This window comes from Pyxicephalus adspersus, chromosome 3 (genome assembly GCF_032062135.1).
Source record: "Pyxicephalus adspersus chromosome 3, UCB_Pads_2.0, whole genome shotgun sequence".
In the NCBI taxonomy this organism is placed as follows: Eukaryota; Metazoa; Chordata; class Amphibia; order Anura; family Pyxicephalidae; genus Pyxicephalus; species Pyxicephalus adspersus.
Genome location: NC_092860.1, coordinates 61,491,076 through 61,503,540, shown reverse-complemented (window position 1 = coordinate 61,503,540; position 12,465 = coordinate 61,491,076). Strand labels below are relative to the sequence as shown.

Sequence of the window (12,465 nt, the reverse complement as noted above, 5' to 3'; positions counted from 1 at the left end):
TGTTAGGTTGACCTAACACAATGGTTGAAAGGGAAAAGGAATAAAATGTCTTTTGTCGTGCCTGTGGTTTGGCGTGAGCCAAAAGACCATCACTCAGACTGCTACTTCTGTATGAGTAACCTTGCTGGGTTTTCGAAGAAGACTAAGTCAAAAATCGTCTATCCTGATTGTGAATCTGCTCTAAAGCCAGTGCCACATGTTGCAGAGAATCCAGTGCCAGTCCCTCCTACATCTATTGTTACTGACAGAGACATGTCAGTTGAGGAACAGGAGGATGATGTCGATGTTAATAATTATGAACCCCAATTTGAGGAGGGTAAGCCACAGTTTTTAAGCCAATCAGATTTAGATGATCTCTGTCTTTGTCAAAAGAGATGTCTGAACTGACTTAAGATAAAAACATGGAATTTTCTACAAAAAGGAACGACAACTTCACACTTTCATGATCGTCACAGAAAGCTTGCAGGTTATTACATGCTGGAGAAAGACATTTGCTTCTGAACCAACGTGATCTGATGATGGAGTTAGGTTACGAATACATATCAGAGCAATAGAGATTGTTCATATACTCGAGCAAGGCAAGTTTGAAAGCTGTATTGCTGCATAAAGGTAACGAAAAACCATCTGTTCCTCTTGCTCATGCCGAAGGAATGAAAGAAACATGAATCCATAGAAGTCATTTTGAAGTTTATTACCTATTCAGAACACAAGTGGAATGTTTGTGGTGACCTGAAGGTGGTGGCACTCCTTGGCCTGCAATTGGGTTATACAAAATATATGTGCTTTCTGTGCCTGTGGAACAGTCGTGATGACAACCATTACAAAGTGAAAGAATTGCCACCCAGATCTGAACACACTGTTCGCAAGTACAATGTGACACATAAATCACTCACTGATCCACAGAAAGTTTACCTTCTGCCACTTTATATTAAACTTGGATTAATGAAAAACTTTGTCATTGCAATGGATCGTGATGGTATAAGTTTTTAGTATCTGAAAGACAAATTTGGAAAAGTTATAACTGTTGCTATAACCTGAAAGCAGGCATTTTTGTTGGTCCCCAAATCTCCCCAAAACTCAGCCCACTTGAACTTGCTGCTTGGGATTTATTTGTGCTAGTTGCACAAAACTTTCTGGGCAACCAGCGAGCTGAAAACCATGCTGAACTCGTGAACAATATGCAAACAGCATACCATCCACTTGGCTGCCGAATGTCACTTAAAATTCATTTCTTACATTCCCATCTGGACTTCTTCCCACAAAATTTGGGTGATGTGAGTGATGAAAAAGAGGAGAGGTTCCACCAGGACATTTCTGTTATGGAAACAAGGTATCGAAGCCGGTGCAACCCCAACATGCTGGGCGACTACTGCTGGTTTCTGAAATGGGAGACAGCAGAGAGCCACAAAAGCAAGTGCCTGAAACACTTCTGAAGTGTGCATGTGTATTTAACAAGGACATAGGTGAATTATGTGTAATTGTTTATGTTGTTGCAACATAAAACTACATTTTTGTAATGTCATGGAACTGAGGCAAAAGTTAGTTATGTATAGAGATTACATACACCCTGATTTATCAATGAAATGCGTGTACGCTCCGGTCAGCAAGCTCTATTACCGCGAGTCGGGCCCGAGTTCTAGTGAACTCACCTGCCAGTTTCCTGCAAAGATCTCAAATACGCCAATTAAGGCGATTCATTTTCAGCTGCGCGATTCAGGAGTAGACGTTAACCTCAATGGTGAGGCGATAGCAATTGATTAGCGCACACCTGCGCCCTGTTCTGTGCGCATCTCCAGTCCATTTTACAAGTCAGTTTGAATCTTTAATGCTTGATGTTTTTTGTGTAAGTGCTACTTTTTTATGTTACATTCTACTCAATCACAAACTTCCTTCATTTATAATTACATTTGTTGCACTTGTTGTTTTGATATGTTTTCTTTTGGTTGCAACACTGCAAACTAATTTCTATCAAGCTGGATATAATCTCTATACATAACTAACTTTTGCCTCAGTTCCATGACATTACAAAAACACAACTCCTCTGTTCATTAGTGGTAGTGGTATAGGTTTGTTGTCATTGTGCTGTGCTGCCTGATCTTAGCCCTATTGTATACAAGCATAGTTCTACTTGCTGTCCAAACTGGTTGTCAATTAGTTGTCCACTGAGTTGCATACTCATTCTAACACACCTGAAGGTGTTGGAAGGAGGTCCAGGTTGCCAAGCACAACATCAAATCACATTGATTGCCAAGCTCACAAGCAGGGTCTCGCACTCTTAGAAACGAACAGATGTTGTGTTTTTGCTTAACCTAATGCTCCTAAATACTGGAGTGTATGCATAAATTAGGTATTTACACAAAACAAATAGTACTAGTATCTAAAACTTCCAGGGCCAAATCCACTTTGTGCCAAACATTTTCTTGCTTTTCCATCCCTTCAGGATGTTTCTGCAGGTTTGAATGGAATTTTAGATCTTGGCCGACTATATATATTGACTTACTCACCTGAGCTTGGTAGTGGAAGCACATAAAGGTGGATTCCTTCTTTTGACCAGAAGCAATATCATCCATGAATGTTGCTTGTAGCCAAGCCCACGATATCGGAAATCATAGGAACAAATAGGCAATGTCAAGCAATATGGTCCAAAAAGCCCTCTTTGCCTATTTCTTCTTAAAATTTCTCTTCTCTATGTATATGTACACACATCTTAATGCATACATACATGTTTTGCCTTATGTGCACTCATGTCTATACATACATGAGTGCATATGAAGCAAAACAAGCAATATACACAAAAAATACAAACTTACCTGAATGAGGACTGTGCATTTTTCAACTGATAAAACACAGTTCAGGCGCACATAGCGGGTCTGCCTTGGTGCACAACTATGAGCCACACATTCCTGAAGTTTGGCGCACAACTATGCTCATCAAACAACTGAGTTTTAACAAGACAAATTGTGCTGTTTTTAGCCTTACAAATAATTCAGAGAAGAAAACCGCTTCAAAACAATCACAATTGTCTTTTTAAATTGTGTGTTCTGGGAGATAGGAAAGGAGATCACATAACAAAAAACAAACGACAACATTTTACAAACAACTTTATTCAAAAGAAACATTTGCTAAAAGGTCACAATAAAATATAAAAACAAAAAAAAACACATCACATCACTAAATTTACACTAAATGACAAACAAAACACATGTAAACCCACACTTCCATGTAAAGCCAAAATAGTTAAAAAATGGCCCAACAAATACTGCATTCAAAAAATACTTACCAAACCAATATGCAATTTTGGCCTATCAAGGGTGGAAATCTGGATTAGAAAATATTTATGCAGGACAGACATTGAAAAGTGGTAATAAAAGCAGGATTTTGCAATCAAACAATATGGCCACAAACACAATAACATAGCATTAACATTGACTTCAAAATTGCAAAATGGACATTAAAACATTCAAAGTTAAAAAAAAAAAAGCTAATGTGCTAAAGGGTAAGTAAAGTATCAAATGCAGCAACATAGATTAATTAGGATAACACACAAAACAACAGCCCCTCCAAGAAAAAAAAGACAAAAGAAAAAAGCAAGTTAAACAACACATATATGCTCAAATTTAGGTGCACAGGTGATAGAAATTCACTATATAGTAAATATAATTATTTACTATATAATTATATATGTATGTATATATATATATTTAATTTTTTTATTACAATAACTGTAGTAGTTAAAATTATTTATATATATATCCATAGAAGCAAACAAGAACGTGTGTGTGCTTGTGACTTTTGTGCGAAAATCTAGTCCGATGGCAAAGCCGAGGTTTAGCCTGCGGAAAGTTGCAATATTTACCCACAGGCGGCTCCTCTGATCAGGCATCGTAAGCGTTTAGATAGGCGCCTATGTAGAGGGGCTGAACTCGGTTAACTCTTGCCTAACAGGAAAGAAATAAGTCATTTTAAAATATGTCGAGGAAAGCCAGAGTCGAAGCCGGCAGCAAGCAATAGAGGTCAGGTCACACGCCAGGAGTCAATTGCCAGGGAACAGGGAACTGCGGGCACAGGGAACACAGGAGACACTGAAAGCAACAGAAGGCATATTCACAGACCGACAGGAACACCGGAACAGTACAGGAAAGTTGGCTGGTAACCAACAGACTAGACAACGAGGGGTTAACGCAGGAGCTGGGCAGAGAAAACACTGAATTAAGCACCAGGTGAACAGGAACTGACTCAACAGAACTAGAGACTTGGCACAATGGAGACATGTTGTGCGAACGCTGAGCGCTGTGTCTGAGCTAGCTAAATAGCCAGGGATGGTAAAGGGCTATTTCCTGATTGGCCAGTGAGTTGGACAAGGCTTATAAATCTTGGGAATGAAGGCACGCCCAGAGTCAAAACTGCGCAGGATAGAGATGCCTGTATTTTAGAGGGGAAGAGGTAAGTGTGACAATACCTTATTATAGGCCTTTTTGAAACATTTTTAGACCATCCCCTGTTTAATAGGGGAGTTCTCAAATGGTTTGCTTGTTTTTTAAATTCTACTTCATTGGAACATATTCTTTTAAACCTAAGATTCTGTCCTAGTGTTATGCTTTTGATTGTATGTAGAGGGTGTGCATTCTTGGCTGAAAGAATAGTATTACCTGCTGATTTTTTTTCTATATAGAGTGGTAATAAGAGACCCATCATCCAATTTCGGAATAGGAGATCTAGAAATGTTATTTGATAGGAATAAATTAATTTTTGTTTATAAATTGCAAGAATTGATTCAGGAGAGAACAAGGTCCATCCCAAAGGATGAAGATGTACCTGTGCCACGAAACCACATGGGACAGGAAAACTGACGCCACTTCGTCTATCATTAAAGATCTTTCCCAACCACCCAAGTACAGGTGGGCGTAGGATGGACCACCTGGAGGTATAGTTGGTCATCAAAGGTGAGTTATAGTTGGTCATCAAATACGAACACATTGTGGGTGAAAATGAATTCCAATTGATTGTAGTAGTAAATTGTTCTTGCTTGGGTTAGAAGAAAATGATTCAACAGTAGATACACCCAAAGTTTGTGGGATAATACTGTACAAAGTTTCCACATCGATTGTAACAAAAGTCCAACATGTCTGTGGTCACAATGGGTTTATACCAAGTTCGATTGGAAAGAATGTTTAAGCACATTCCAATATACTGAGATATACTGGTTCATAATAACACCCTTATCGGCTGATTTAATGGCTAAAGCCGCATACACACAGGCAATAATAGTCGTTGGAAAGGATCTTTCAGGATCCTTTCCAACGACTAATATTGCACTATACATGAAGGAGTTCTGTTCATACAGCACCGTTCTGCTCTATGGAGAGGGGAGGGGGCAGCGATGTAGCGGCACCATGCTGCACGCTCTACCCCTTCCCTTGCTTTGTGATCATTAGTCGTCCGTCATCCGTGGATACGTCAGGACGGTCATTTGGATGATGGACAACTGGCACTGTACACACTCCAGATTTTCGCCCGATGTTGGCCCTGAGCCGATTATCTGGCGAGAACCGTTGGACGTGTGTACGTAGCTTAAGTCAGGGTTTTCCTGTGAAGACTTAAGGGCTAGTTGTTGCTTATGTGTAAGATTACTTTTGAAGCCTGAAAAGGAGGTGCTTTCATTTTCCGCCGTCACACATGCCAAAAATATTACTATATTTTTGTTGATATGTAAGGATGGATTGGTACTTATTTTTGTACGTAAGGGAAAAAATGTGGCCTTCTTGAGGAGTGGTAGTTTGTAATTCATCCTCACATGCATCCCATAATTCCATCAAATCAAGATTTTTAAATCATTTCTTGTAAAGTTGGGTGTGGTTTTTATTATCCTATCTAGATTACATTAGTCAATTTTATCTTTATCAAATTTAGTTTTAAAAATAAGTTTCCGAGCAAACCGATGTAGATCTTTTATGATCTCAAACTTAGTCCAACTTGGTATAAGTCCTATTTGGACCTAAAAACTTTTGCTTGGTATACAACCTTTGTGCTAGAACTTGTATGGGTCATAATGAGTCATAACACTTAGCGCTTCCCCTAATTACCTCTCTCGAGACAAAGCCACGACTGCCCACAAGCGTAAGTACGCCAGTTGCTACCATTCAGTGAACAACCCGCGCTATATCTCTCTGTGAATTACTTAACATCTCCTCCTCCTCCTCCCTTTTCAGCACCATCCCAGTAGGCACTCGACTCTTCTCAGCAAGATAAAGTGAGGTTAAATGTTCATTTATTTAATCTATTTGCTTTTGTATTTATGTATTTTAGTATTAGGCAGTGTTTAACCACTTGGGCGGTTAGCCCGCACCTGGTTCGGGGTAAGAAAACTTGCTATCGGTTACCCTGAACCAGCTGTGGGGTAGCTAAAAATATAAATAAGCGTGACCTTGCAATCTGATTGTCATACAACATTGTACATGGAAGTATGGAAAGAATTAGAACACCCGGCGTTCGTGTCCGTGTCCCTCGGCGATTGCTGATGATGTCAGTGCATACGTCCATCGACGGGGGCGTGGCGGGAAATTCAAATATTTTGTATTGGATTCAATACAAAGTCCTGTATCCAATCCAATACAAAATAATACAAAATATATTTATGTGGTTTTGTCTATAGGTATGTGACGTTGTACTCGGTTTTAAAATTTACCACACTAGGGAGGTGTTTTAGAAAAATATAGTACTATACAGTATACCAAATGATTGCATTTTCAGTATTTTTTATTTATTTATTTTCATGAAAAACAGTACCGCTTTTGGTACAGATATCCAGACATCAGTGAAACGCCCAGGTGGTTACATTTTTCTATACAACCCCATCAATGTATAATATGCCAATAACAATAGGATTTTTTTAATCGGTTTCCTTTTATTTCTTATGGGAAAAATTTGTTTGGTATAGGTCCTGTTTACTAAAAGTCCAAGGATCTGGAACGGATTAAGGATTTATACTAAGGTACCACTGTATATGCTCTCTATTTCAGGAAAATAGTAATAGAAGTATTTTTATCTATTATATTTCTATACATATATATATGTACTTCAATTATCTTTCTATAGTTTCTGGTCTCATGAAGCAGAGAGAAACTATCCTATATATGATAACTATGTATTAAAGAGGAACTAAACTCAAAAGTCCCCCAAAATAAAAAAATTTACTTACTTTTAATCCCGCAGGGCGGACAATCAGGTCCCGCGTCATCCCGGCATCCCTCTTCGTGCCGGCGCTCCTGGCATGGCCAACTTCGCCTCTTCTTCCTGGGAAAAAAATTGCATTAATTTTTTCCCTTTCACGAAAAGGCTCCTCGGGCGTGCGCAGAAGGAGCCCCCAAGAACCTCCCGGGATGCGTAATGTAGGTAACCCGGGAGGCATTGCGCTCCCATTTATTCTCGATCGCCAAATTAAAAGGCGGTTCTGCACCCTTTTTTTTTAAAAACAAAACTAACAGAATTTTTACTTTACGTAAAAGGATTGTCTACCCTTTTTATGTAAAGTGAAAATTGTGAGTTTAGGTACGCTTTAAGTGAAACTATTCAGTTTATGTAAACTGTGTATCAAAAAACCATGTATTTACCTGCCTCTATCACAGTGATATTTTAACTCTTTCATGTGTTCAAATTGTTGATATTTCTTCATATGTGTAGTTAATACATTTTGAATTTTACTTAAACTAAAAACCTCAATCTTTGGTGCCACAATATTTATAGTTATGTAGTGTTATGTCTTGTACCCACATGGTAACTGAGAGTTTCAATTTGTTCATAAACTGTGGAATCAATATATTTCTAAATGCATTTTCATGTGTTAATTGCATGTATTCATGTGAGGATTAGGCCTTAGATTTGCATATATATATATACATATTTTCAATTAATCTGCGATGTCCATAATAGAGTGTATTATTTCTGCTAGTGTGTTGTTCTTTGCTGTTGCCTTAAAACAGTACTATATTTTTATTGAGGGGTTTGACCCTTTCATAGGTCTTTTTATTGATATCTTGCCTTACCCTCTTTCAATTCCTCAGCATTTTAGCCTTTTATTGAAAAATCTGAGTGCAGTTCCTTTTCAAGTGGAGATGCCAGCTTTATGGAGTACTGTTGATCAGGGGCTTTGGATGTGCGCTGGAGACAAAGTATTGTGTTACCTGCTGTCTCAGCATGTATTCAAGAAAGACCGAAGTTGTTAAACAAGTTTACTATCACTTAAAATATTATTTTCTATCAGAAACTCCTCTGTGTGGTTCTTTATCAAACCCTCTAGGACCTTTTTAACTTTAGAAGTTAAACTTACCGACTATACACTTATGACTTTGCTTCCTTTTTAAAGATAGGAAACACATTGGCCTTACGCCAATCCATTGGTAGCATGTCAATGGCTTTGAAATACCTGAGCTCAGCTCTTTGAGGACACATGGATGTAAACCTGGTGCTTTATCATTCTTAATTTTATCCAACTGTTTCTTGATCGTATCTGATCAATTTTGAGACATTGTGGCTCGTTTAAGACAGTGACATGGCTATTATGAGGGGGTGCTGATAAGTTCCTGGCTTTGCCCAGAAAGAAGAGAGCCAGAGTTATGAAATAACACATTGATTCAACATATTTCCCCCTGAGACTGATGCACTTGGTACAGCGTAGTTGCAGCTTTTCTAGACCGTTCAAATAAAAGTCCTTTGGTTGGGCCGCAAACCAGCTCTCAGCAGCATCTTGACGTCAGAAATGTCCTTAAAACATTGCCCGTTCAGGTGTTTCTTCAAATTTAGGAATAGATAATCGTCCGAAAGGGCCAGGTTAGGTGAGTAGGAGGGATAGTGGATCAATTGGAAACCCAGGGTGTTCAATTTGGCAACCACAACGTTGGACGTGTGCACAGATGCATTATCCTGCAAAAAAAGGATCCTTTTGGTCAACTTTCCACGATGTTTCGTCTTAATTGCCTCTTTCAGCTGGTCCAGGAGGTTAGCATAATCCTGTCCAGTGATACTAGAGCCCTGAGGTAGATAGTCCACCAACAGATTACTGTCTTTGCCCCAGAAAACGAACCCATGACCTTTTCGGACGATTTCTGGGCTTGGAACTTCTTCGGCCACGGAGACCCGCTTTGGCGCCATTCCTTTGACTGTTCCTTGGTTTCAGGATCATAGATGTGGAGCCAGGTTTCATCCTCAGTCACTAACCTAGCCTAAAAGTCCTGTGCAGCTTCAAAATTGCTTTGGATGCTTCAACTCGTTCCTTCTTCTGATCACTGTTCAAACATTTCGGCACCTACTTCGCTGAAAGCTTGCGCATGTCTAGGATAGTGGTGATAACAAACCCAACACGCTCCCGTGAGATGTCAAGTATGGGGGCTATGTTTTTTGTGGATAATCGCCGGTCCTATAATCAGCTCATGGACAGCATCGCAGGTTGCCGGTCAGTTGAGGTTGTTGGGCGCCCACTGCGGGGCTCATCTTCAACGGTGAAATGCCCAGTCTTGAAACAAGTCATCCAGGTTTTGACCGTGCTGTAGGAAGGATACTTCTCCCCCAGTGTTTGACGTCTCAGTGTGAATTTTCTTTGCTGACTTTTCTGGAGAAACAAAAACTTCATGACGGCCCGTAACTCCAACCATGTGAAACTTGCTTGTGCCTCTGCCATCACAGCTTTTCACTAAAAGAAAAAACAGTTTTAAGAAAGCAAAATCCTGTATTTGCAGAGCTACATACTAAGATATTGGGCTGTCATATGCCCCCACACTCATTTTTCTATTTCATCTGAAAGGGGGCAAAGCCAGGAACTTCTCGGCACCCCCTTGTAGCAATATAGACTTGAGCTCTGCCATTTTCCTTTGTGTACACAGAGCTAAAAAAAAGTGTTTAGTAAATTCACCTTTTCTTTATTCCCTATCTACCAATTCTGAGACATCCTTTAAGGGGCCTACATGCTCAGATCTTAAGTTTTTTGTTATTATTATATTAATATATTTTGCACATTTTCTTTTCTTTTCACAGCTTTTGTTATATTCTTTACAGTTTTCAAATGATAAAAGTGGTCCTTAATTATATGTTTTTCTGGAACGCCTCCTAATGTACCCATCTAGTCAACAAAAGAGGGGAAAATGATGGTAACTGATGGGAGTGCCAGGATAACATGGTAGGAATTTTTGATGCTGGATTGTTTATTAACCTCTCTGGCGGTCTGATTATATCAGTATTTTTAAATGTCAAAGTGGTACATTTGACATTTAAAAATACTCGTTATTTTCAATTTCCCACCAGGTCCTGCCCCCCAGGGCACTGCTGCCGCACACACACACACACGTCCCATGCCCGCCCGGCATCTGCATCCCCTGGCCTCGCGTCACTAAAGTTCACACACTGGGGATGAAAGGCCAGAGGATGCAGATGCCGGAGGGCACAGCTAGCTCATAGAGACCAGGTAAGCCCTTTACAATTCCAACCTGAGTGTGGCTCGGGGTTACTTCAACTGTACTGAAAATTAACCTAGAGCCACAGTTGGGAATACCGCCAGGGAGGTTAAAGGCTAAATGCATAAAGGTAGGGGAAATGACATTAAAAAAATTAACATTAATAAAATTAATTATGTTCATACGAGGTCTGCTTCAAAATATCTAAAGTGTTACCAGTAGTTTAAAATCAAACTAAAAATCCTCTTCCAAAATTTTGGATCAGGCAGTGCTTTATTACTGAAATGGACAGGTGGTGTAAGCATTTTTATCTGCCTGATTGCAGTCCTCTTCTGTTAGAAATCACCAAATTGTTAATGCACAGTTCAGCATAGGAAGATATGCCACAGTGTGCATCTTGCATATGTGCATCTTGGCTTCCCCTGCCGCTACTGGGACTAAATGAACTGTGGAAGTTACATAATAACAGCCTGGCCAACCAAGATGGCTGAAGATCAAGCGCAGGAAGAGAAGATGATGGTGACAGTAACAGAATTAAGACAGGTGAGTGCAATTAAAAAGTTGTGATAATGCAGCTCCTGTCCGTCCTGCTTTCAATTTTGTAAATTTTAGTTTTGGTTCCGCTTTAAATTTGAGTGTTGTATAGAAAATGGACAGTGTAACAGTCCTAATAGTGACTTTGGTGAAACAAGTTTATAGAAGTACCGTATTTTTTGCCGTATAAGACGCACTTTTTCTTCCCCAAAACTGGGGGGAAAAGTTGGTGCGTCTTATACTACAAATACCGTGTTTCCCCGATTTTTGATAAAATAATTAAAATAAGACACTCACCCGTGAATAAGACATCCCCCGATAGCCGATCCTGTGTGTGTCTCCTCGATGCTGGCTGCAGTGTGTGTCTCCTCCTGGCTGCAGTGCAGAGCCAAACTGAAAAATACGGTATGAATGGCACATGAGTGATCAGAAGGGGAATATTCTTTCAGAATCTTTTTTTTCTAGATTTTCCTCCTTTAAAATTGGGTGTGTCTTATATTCCGGAGCGTCTTATACGGCGAAAAATACGGTAACTAAATAACGTTATTAGATTGCTTATTCAATCTTTGACCTGGCAAGATCTGGAAGAGATATGGCAAGTTATATGATCTAATTTTAGGGAAGAAGGGTTCCTGATGGTATTTTGACTGACACTGTTTGGTTCGGGCTATATTTTTTAATGTTTCTATATATCTGGTAACCCTTAATAATTTTGTCCACTAGGTCCGGCAAGTCTTATTGCCACGTAATTGTATTGTAAGTTAGATTGATATGGGGTTTCAGGGTTACAACCTGAAGGCATGGGTATATAGAAGAAATAGACGAGGGTGCGAGGATGTAAGTGAGAGTTGATTGTCGTACGTGTTTGGGTGCACCGCCTGAGTAGGGTTAGCCTTTCGGGATTTGCAATAGTGGGAGAATTGAAAATAAATAGGGTGAGCCACACAATTCAGGATTTTAAATTTTGTCTGGAGATTGCCGGGAGTAGAAGGCTGGGAAAGGCATAATGGAGTGGCATCAGGTGAGAGGGGACTGCAGCTAGCGGTGCCAAAAAAGGCAAGGGTTCGCATTGCTCATGATGTCCTACCTGTTTGTTGGAGCCTTGGGCCTGAGGCGATGTGGTAGGTAGCTATAGTTGATGTAATTCCGCTACTTCTTTGCTGTGGAGGGGTGGCCATATTGAGTTGTGGAGGAGTAGTGGGCAGTTGCGAGGCATTTGCTGAGTCGTCAGCAGAAGATGCAAGCCATAGACCACTGATACTAGTGGTTTCCCAACCAGAGGGCTCCTGTTCCTTTAAATCATGAGGGATAGCTGAGAAGTCATCCTCTGATATCCCCTGGTGAGGTGAATTTCCCAGTACTCTTGAGCCTCTGTGTTGGAATTTAGTAGAGGCTGTGAAGGAGTAGAACTTTTGGGAGGCAGGTGTTGGCCGGATGTTTGGCTGGAGCTGCGGGCACCATCTTGGACAAGTGGCCTCTAGTCACTACA

The 12,465-nt window shown here is 40.0% G+C and overlaps 1 protein-coding gene across 11 annotated transcripts in view; it reads left to right on the top strand.

Annotated features, from left to right (window-relative positions):
- Window positions 1-12,465, top strand: part of KDM4B (lysine demethylase 4B) — a 189,640-nt gene that overhangs the window by 33,641 nt on the left and 143,534 nt on the right. The window contains exon 6 of one of the 11 annotated variants that reach the window (XM_072404907.1): window positions 6,938-6,991. The exons of the other annotated variants lie outside the window; for them this stretch is intronic. Coding sequence (XP_072261008.1) covers window positions 6,938-6,977 — 40 coding nt within the window. The 3' untranslated portion in view covers window positions 6,978-6,991. Of the gene's footprint in view, window positions 1-6,937; window positions 6,992-12,465 lie in introns of those variants that run through there. 11 annotated transcript variants of the gene reach the window in all.